The sequence below is a fragment of the Plasmopara halstedii genome, assembly GCF_900000015.1.
Source record: "Plasmopara halstedii genome assembly, contig: Scaffold_1651, whole genome shotgun sequence".
NCBI lineage: Eukaryota > Oomycota > Peronosporomycetes > Peronosporales > Peronosporaceae > Plasmopara > Plasmopara halstedii.
The window spans coordinates 387699-396442 of NW_020188562.1; the positions used below are offsets into that span (position 1 = coordinate 387699).

The window sequence follows — 8744 nt, forward strand, 5'->3', positions numbered from 1 at the left end:
TAACCAGTCTGGTTTGTTGCGGGGAAATGACAATACCCAGTAGGTGCAGGGCGCCCTACTGGGGAAGATCTGAGTTCGATTAAGCCTCAAATATGAACAGGGCAACAAAGCCCAGCCCCGAATAGCTCCGTGCTCTTCAACACAGAGCGTGTATGAAAGCCGGGCTTACTGGTCATAAAAGCGACCGTGAAAGGCTTTGACAAGCCATGGAAGATCCTTATCGATTCCGGGGCGTCGGGCAATTTAAAGCTTCACGATTGAAAGAAGTCAGCTGTATGCTGAAGTGCTGGAAGCGCGGTTGAGTGACACCGTCACTGTTCGCTTGGCAACGGAAACTTGCGTCACTGTGCCGAGGGTCCTGTGGACCTCGGTGTCAAGATAGCGTGGAACGCTGCTTAGTCTTAGACTTAGAGTCGAGATAGACCTTATCCTTGGTATGGCATGGTTGCAACACAATGATCCATGGGTCGATTGGAGGTTGAAGATCGTGGGCGCTACGCGCACGTCTCCAAGTAGAGCTTTGGTGAGTCATGAACTCACCTCTGCTAGGAAGCAAATATAATATTGGCGCGAGCACTGAACCAGGATGGTCAATGTGCTGAACATCGGAGTATCCGAGTTGTCGAACACCAAAGGTGTCTTGGAAAAGAGTCCCAAGCATGGCTCGCGGGTTGAACGTGGAGTGGTACATAACCTACCGAGCACTGCTCACGTTTGAACCAGATGCTGCATGCCAAGATTGGCATGGTCAAATGAGGTCCGAGGCATCACGAGCACGGCTCCAGTGATACACGTGGATTGGCGCGTTATCCACTGGGCGAAGACTGCAGAAATGTTAATACCATCAAGGCTCCGATGAAGCAGGGAGTGGAGACACTGAGCGACGCTGAGTGTGATGTTCTCGTGGTCATCATGTGATGTAAAACCTCTATAGAGAGGAGACGACGATGCCGTATGTTATTCTGTAAGACGCAGTACGTCGACCCTGATCCAGGGTGTGTCTACCGTAGACGATAGCACACAGCTACATACCCTTGCCAGCAGTATGACTGAGGGGAGACGGCGACGTCACCATCGAGGCTATTCCCGCGGTGAATGATTTTCTTGAGCTGGACGAGATGTCCTTCGAAGAGTTCCGCGGTGCCTTTAAGGCAAGCCGTTTAGCCGAGGTGGTCATTATACGACCGGACGAGGAGATTAGCTCGTCATCGCTTCTGGATGAAGGTGTCCTCGAGCACACTCATAGTGCTGAACGCACGAAGTGGATCGTCAATGATGAAGGATCTTTCGGGTCCGTACTATCCTTTGACGCAGGAATTTAGAAACGTCGTATCCGAATACCTACCGTCGGTCCTACCCCGAGACAGATCGGTCTAGTTCCGGGAACCAAATACTGCGTAACACGTCAATGGATCCTGCACAAAGAGCAGTCTGACTTCATTGACGCCTTCTTCCGTGTGAAGCACGAGGCAGAAATCGTGCGTGAGAGCAAGTTTCCCCATTCGACACCCACATTTTGTGTTCTGAGGCCGAACGGCAAGTGGCTTATTGTTCACGCTTATAATCTCGATACTTCCACCAATTCGGCACAGACGCCGATTTCTAGGAAGGATGGTCTCCAGAACAACATGGTTGGCTGTACAAAGTACAGTGCACTCGGCGTGTTCGATAGTTATTAGCAATTGCTCATGAGAGCGAGTGACATTACGCTGACAGCGGTGAGTACACAAGGCGGCATGCTCTGGGAGTGGCTGGTGATACTCCAAGGGCTGTCCGATGCGCCAGCAACATTAAATCGTCTTGTGACGCAGTTGTTCAGCCCCACCGGGCGTATGCACAGATATTCTTCGACGACATCTTCGTCCACAGTCGTGCGGAGCACGGGAGGACAGATGTGAAAAAAACCACATCGTCCATTTAGGAGCGATGCTCGAGAGCATGCGCACGAATGAGCTTTATGTCAATGCAGACAAGTGCATCTTCGAAATGGCACGGCCATTGTCTAATATCCCTAAATAAGATAAGGAATGGTGTCGGGACACCGAGCATCGGGAGGGTTCTGGCAGGGTCAAAGACAGCCTCCTTCATGCACCAATACTGACGTTGACAGACCACAATCGTCTTTTCAGTGTCGTCTGTGACACTAATATTTTTGCCAATGGCTGTGTAGTGCTACAAACAGACGCCGAGGGGCAAGATCGTGTGACCACGCTCGAATTTTGCCAGCTTAACGCTGCGGAAAAGAACTACCCAATCAACGACAGGGAACTACTTGTGGAGATGAAGAGCTTGTCAAGTTCAAGGAGGGTGCACCTGCTTGGCTCAAAGCCGTTTGTGATCTACCCAGATCATGCGTCACTACGCACTGTGACTCAGTCGCCTGACCTCTTGCAGAGGATTTGCAGAATATAAATTAGAGGTGAAGTATAGGCGAGAAAACCAGAATGCTTTGGCTGATGTGTTGTCACGCAGACCGGATTATGCGGCTGCTCATATATGTCGTCAGCGACGGATTTGATCGGCGCCGTCGCCGTATACGCAGATGATGATATGTGTGTAGGGCCCGGGAGCATGTAAGGACCTTGTACTTTAACGCTCGAAGAGCATCGCGAGTCACCGGACGGCAATCGACCAAGTTGTCATCGCCCACCGCCGACTCTTCTCGATGAGAATGGTGGCGTTCACTACTACGTAGAACGTCTTGTGGGTCGACGTCGTTGACGGGGTCTAAACCAGTATCTGGTGAGGTGGCGGGGATATCCAAACTGCGAGAACTCGTGGGAGTTTGAGGTGCCACTTCGGCAAGACTGCCCAGACGTCGTAGATGCAAATGATCAGACGGATCATGACGCTTCGCGCTTCGCAGTAGAAGTCAGGGAAGCTGGAGGACCATGAGCTAAGCTCAAGCTATGACCCTGGTCGTAGACTCACCCGTGTGAGAAAACACAAAGCTCGTGGGAGCGTTACGGATCTCTCGATATGTCGCAGGGCGACAATACACTGGAAGTTTGTGTTGCGCCTTGAGTTTGGCAAAAAAAATTTAAGATGGCATTCAACGAGCAGTTCCACTTCCTTGTGGCTTCGCTGTGGTAGACAGCGAAGATAGTATCCGTTGCCGCTGCACCCATCGCTCAAATAACTTATCGTCATTATTTGAGTGCGGGAACAGGAGCACCTCCTTTTTGAGCTTGAAGACAAGCGCGGTACCGATCCATTGGGATCTCTTGGGGTACCAAAAAACGAGCTCGGAGAGCTCTCCGCTGATCAAACTCAGCTTGTGTAGTGACCGGAGGCCCGACGACGTAGACGCCTAACGATCGAGTGATTGCGTCTGTCGCTTCAGTAGCGAGATCCGCCGAGTGTCACAGGAGGGTCTAAAACCGAACGTGGATGCGAGCCCAGAAGAGCTACCCAGTGAGCAGCCTCCGATTGCTGCTCCTGTGCCTCGTCGAGGCGATTGGTAAAAATTCCACTTCCCCAAGAAGCGAGAGGTCGAGGAACGGACATGGTGTCCGCAAGGTTTGAGCTGGCCTCACTTCTCGCTGTTGGTGCACTTCATCTTCCTCGTCCTACCATGCCGGGAAAGAGTGTCCGACTCGTAGTCGACTTCCTCCAACTCCCCGACGAGGAACTCCACCGCTCAGGGCGGACGCGATGTGTTGCGCTGAGTCTCCGAGGGCTTGTGATGTGCTTACCGTGAAGCCGCGGATGTACTGTTGGAGATGCACCCTGTGCAGAAGAAAAAGAAGGGCTCTGCCGTCGGGCGATCTTGCTACCAGCTAGACTGGGTGTTTTGCGTGTTGTAGATTTGACGCTCATATAGCGAAAAATGTTTAAAGTTGTTCTTAAAGAACGTTTAGATGTCTCAGACACGCGAGCATCGTACGTGGCGACCGTTGAATGTGACTTGGGAATATTCACAATTTAATGGGGGAGCGTAACGGGGTTACACGTGCCCTCGTAAGCCAGGGCGGATCGCACAAGATTGTGCGACCGTACATAGGCGTGCATTACACAAGCTAGTGTAATCACACAGTGGTGTGACTATATTAATTCGGTATCACTTTATTAATTAGGAAATCCTAGGATTTTAGATATTGGCGACTCTGCCGCAACTACAACAATTAAATACAGTTTCAGTTTTGAACAGAAGTGTTCGTTTGCCTTGGTTGTGGTTTTAGTACTTTAAAGTAGCGGATTGCGTTCCGCTACACTCGTACTGGTTCTTGAAAAAAGTAGGGTCGGTGACCTTAAGCTTCTTCTAAGCAAAGAGATACGGCAGCCTCGCTGCACTCATTCTAATGATCAAACGGAGTTTGACCACGAGGCGTATACAATTTGTTGTTCTGATTTTTAAACAGAAAAACACAAATGTCATTGCATATCCCGTAATGGAAAACATGATCGATTACTGTATTCCTTTCTGGTAGTATTTGTTTTCACCCTGGTGTATGAAGAAAACCTCAAAGTACGAGAGATAGGTCTGAACGGCTAAATAATCCAGAGCAATAGTGTGACCGAGGTGTCTTTACAATCCCGGTGTTACAATTTTTATGATTTTTTTCTAGCAAAAATCCAAGATCGATTCCATTTTAATTTTGAAGGAGATTTTCTTTAACGAGTCGTCGTTATCGAGGGAATCATTTAATTTTGGGAGTCTAGGCTAATAATCTGGGTAGTGAAGCAAGCCAGAACAGCGAGTGACACGGAGTGGGATCTTAGACTTGTACTTCCAGCGTGGACGCTGTAACATTATGTAACAATACACCATATTACCGATGTTTGTGTGGTGAACACATAATTACGAGAATGATTGTTCTGCTTCGTGTGCCTAATTGCCCTGCTTCGTGGCATCATCATATTTGCGAGCATAATGACGACCGGGTCGTCATCGTGGCTGTCACGGCTCAAGAGGCTAGACGCGTACCCGAAGACAATTGACGAATTTAAAGTACGTACACTGCAAGGCGGTATATTTTCACTGGTGGCCTTTGCATGTATTTTGCTTCTACTGGTGTCGGAATTGAGCTATTACCTCAAGACGGACACAGTTGACAAGATGATGGTAGACGGCGGACGTAACAGGGTCATTTCCATAAATTTTGACATTGAGTTTCCGCGCATGTCCTGCTCTGTTGTGGCTGTTGAATATGCGGACTCGGCCGGAAACGCACAGCATGACATTATGCACGACATTGAGAAAATATCGCTAGATCCCAATGGCCAGGCTTTGACTGAAGCGATGCGCGATGTCATCGGTGGGGCGCTGACCAATCACACAGATTTGCACAAGGAGGCAGAGAAGTGGGCGAATATTTGCAGCAGGATAGAGTCTAGTAATGATACTTACACACATATTCTGGTGTCTCCAGACCCGCATGTGGGAGCTGCTATTCGGCTGGTGAACCGGGAGAGTGCTGTAACACTTGTGAATCAGTTAAGGTCGCGTACGATCGAAAGTCATGGATGATGCCAAGTCTGCACACGATCGCGCAGTGTCAAGAGAATGAGATTGAAAAAGTTTTGCGTGGAGAAGTGAATGAAGGCTGTCGCATCAAAGGAGCGCTTGTCGTTTCTAAGGTTTGATACAGTTTGGCTGAAAATGATAATCGAATCTGCGCTTCACAGTTATTCTTTCATTTGAAGGCGGCTGGCCGATTGTACTTTGCTCCGTCCAAATTTTTTCGCTCGGGATACTTGTCTTCTCAGGACCTGGTCGATGCCACCTTTAAAGTGTTTGACACATCCCACACCATCCACTCGCTGTCATTCGGCGAATTGTATCCGGTATAATATCTGAAATCGCTGTTTATGTTTCAATGGCTAACTCAATACGTTTTCAAATCCAGGACATGAACAACCCACTGAATAACCGTCAAAAGCAGCTTCCTGAGACTTCGCGAGGCTCGTTTCAATACTTTCTTAAAGTACGTGTTGTACAAAGATGATTTTAAGTTCGGTATTTACGCTGTGCACTCTTCGCTTTCAGATTGTACCAACTGAGTACACTTTTCTATCTGCTGACCGTATCAGTACGAATCAATTCTCAGCCACTGAGCATTTCCGTGAGCTCACGCCTGCTGGGGATAACGGCCTCCCAAGTACGATATTACAATTTTTCACAGACATTATGAGTTGAGACACTGAAATTTTATCGTAACACAAATGTGTAGTGGTTGCATTCAGCTACTCCTTCTCGCCCATCATGTTTCGCATCGAACAATATCGTGTCGGATTCTTACAATTTCTAACAAGTGTCTGTGCAATAGTAGGCGGCGTGTTTACGGTGAGTAATTGCGGTATGATCATGTGGCAGTGTTCACTTAAATGATATTCGTAGATTCTTGGTATTATGGATTCGCTCGCCTTTGGATTTTCGAATAAAACAAGCACCACGACACTTTTGTAATTAGTTCTCTAGCTTAAACCGCGAACATAGGCTTTCATACCTGACAACTATCTCTCTGTTCAAGCTTATATTCCCGACTCCCATCGCGCTTTAAGTGTGGTTGTGTTTGAAACGACGATGTGCTATAAATTTAATAAGCTACATTTCTCTAGACCTCTTGTGGATCATATTGCCACTGGAGAATTAAGGCTAACAAACAATTAGAAATACAACGTGCATCCCGGGATCGTTTATCAATAAGCAGCAGTTAAAAAATTACATTTTAACGGCAAAAGCTATCGCAGCTTATACTTCGTAAAAACGATGGAAGCAGTCACGATTGTGTCGCGCCTATGACAAGCATGTCTCTAGCTTTATAGTCAAGGTATTTAGAAAAATGTGTCTAGACGAACACTGCAATGCAAAGGCACGCCAACATTTTAACAAACATCGCAATACCAGTGTTGCAAACTTGATTAAAGAGGCACCGGCAGCGAAATTACATCATGCATTATTTTATCGATCAACGTTACCTCCAAAGCTTTACAAGTGAGTGTGCACCGCAAAACCAGCGGTCGCATTTGTAAAATGATTCACGGTCAAATCGCTTTTGGCACTCGTTTACGTTCGGCAGCGCTTTCGACGGGCATGGGCTCGAAAGGTGCAATTTCAGCGGGCTTTTGTACACAGACTCGCCTTCCGTCATAAACAGGTCTAGCGCCTTCACACGATTTGTCACTAAATGCTTCTCTCTGACAAGGTCCATGCCAGCTCGCCGGATCCGATCGATCTCAGGCCAATTAGTAGGGTTATTTATCCACCATATAGCCGCTTCTGGGTCTCGTCGATCGTATCCCACATAATGTTCGCCCTCGTTCATCCCAAGTGCGGCCAGTAGTGGCCCGACATCGCGGTTCACAGCCAGCAGCGCCCCTGTGGATGGGATCTCAAAGATCTTCGCAATGACATATTGAAAAATCAGCGTGGTTGTGATGCCTGCGCGGTATGAGCGCAAATAGGACGCATAGATGGCTGACTGGTTGTCTGCGACGTAATACCCAGAATGTTGATATAAGTCCATCATGTCATGATGGTTCTGTTGATACGTTCCTAGCCAATGGCGTAGTGGGTACCAGTTCGAGCCAAGTTTACCGGATAATAGTATTTTGTTTATCGGATACTCGTTAAACGATGAATTAACGAAATCTAGACCCGACGAATGTGGAATCCACACTGTTAGAGGCAAGTCGCGTTCGTTTACCGAGTCTGTTACGCTAGCAAAATAGTCGTCCATAAAATACGCGTACGTACCAACCATTACGTCGACTTTTGTCAATATCTGGTCGCGCAATACAATGGGATCAAATTGGTCGTAGTAGTGCAAGTCATCGTTCCACACGACAATAATAGTTCCCAGAGTACGCAATTCGTGAATATAAGCCGTATACTCTTGTAACAGCGCCATAGGATAAGAAAACGAGTTCAAACAGAAGAGCATACAACTGGGAGCTCGTATACGGTCCATATCATAGAGCACCTTCATCGGAGTTCTGGACGTATCGAGGTCTTCCCATCCATGCTCGGCTTTGAGCTCTTGAAACAATGACAAAAATGAGCGCAGTACGTATCCTTTCCAATGCGATGAGCAACCAACAAGAAGTTTTCGACCATTCGTGCGTTTCCTACGCTCAGCCACCCACGCCTTTAATTCTCTTGTGTTAAGCCCTGATGATGGAAACAATTTGCCCTCTGGTCTACCCGTCGCGTCTTTCACAGTCTGCATATTAACATCCATCTCGTGATAAAATCCCAGCTGTCCGTTGTGGTCGCGTTTTGGCATGAAATACCCATTAAATCGCATTCGACCCAGTATTTCTAATGTCACTAAAGCAAAGCCGCTGATCACCATCACGACCACAACACCAACAAGCAAAATGCAATGCGAAATCGAGCGCTTGCCCCCGGACGTCAACAGTAGATACGAGAAATTGAAAGTGCGCATTCTTTTCATCCAAGCAGCAACTTTTCCTTTCTTCTTCCGCTTTTCTTGCTTGTTATTGCCATTATTCTCATTTGTAGCGGCGCCTCGGCGGCGTGATGAAGCAACAGGCAAAAGAGATTTGCTGCTTCCATTATTAAGACTATTTAAGTTCACCTTGAGCAACTTTCCTGACTCGTCGGTTGGATCCATATCGGACATGCGCTCACGCATCCCAAATCCGATGTGTTTTTATTAAAACTTTTTCCAACTAATCTTAAAGAGAGAATAAAAAAAATGCACCAACTTTTGCCATATATAAAAAATATCCCAACTTTTCAAAAAATAAAAAAAATATCCCAGCACGTAAATTATCAC

At 47.3% G+C, this 8744-nt stretch overlaps 2 protein-coding genes across 2 annotated transcripts; one reads left to right on the forward strand and one right to left on the reverse strand.

Annotated features, from left to right (window-relative positions):
- Positions 1-4873: 4873 nt before the first annotated feature.
- Positions 4874-6409, forward strand: PHALS_01936 (COPII vesicle protein; the record flags this gene model as incomplete). The annotated part of the gene is made up of 9 exons (XM_024716421.1): positions 4874-4951; positions 5042-5065; positions 5177-5304; positions 5373-5580; positions 5647-5787; positions 5850-5927; positions 5990-6101; positions 6174-6286; positions 6341-6409. 9 exons carry the CDS (start codon positions 4874-4876, stop codon positions 6407-6409), a joined length of 951 nt encoding a protein of 316 aa, XP_024582022.1.
- Positions 6410-6917: 508 nt separating this feature from the next.
- On the reverse strand, positions 6918-8600 carry PHALS_01937 (uncharacterized protein; the record flags this gene model as incomplete). The annotated part of the gene is made up of 1 exon (XM_024716422.1): positions 6918-8600. One exon carries the CDS (start codon positions 8598-8600, stop codon positions 6918-6920), a length of 1683 nt encoding a protein of 560 aa, XP_024582023.1.
- Between the last annotated feature and the right edge of the window lie 144 nt (positions 8601-8744).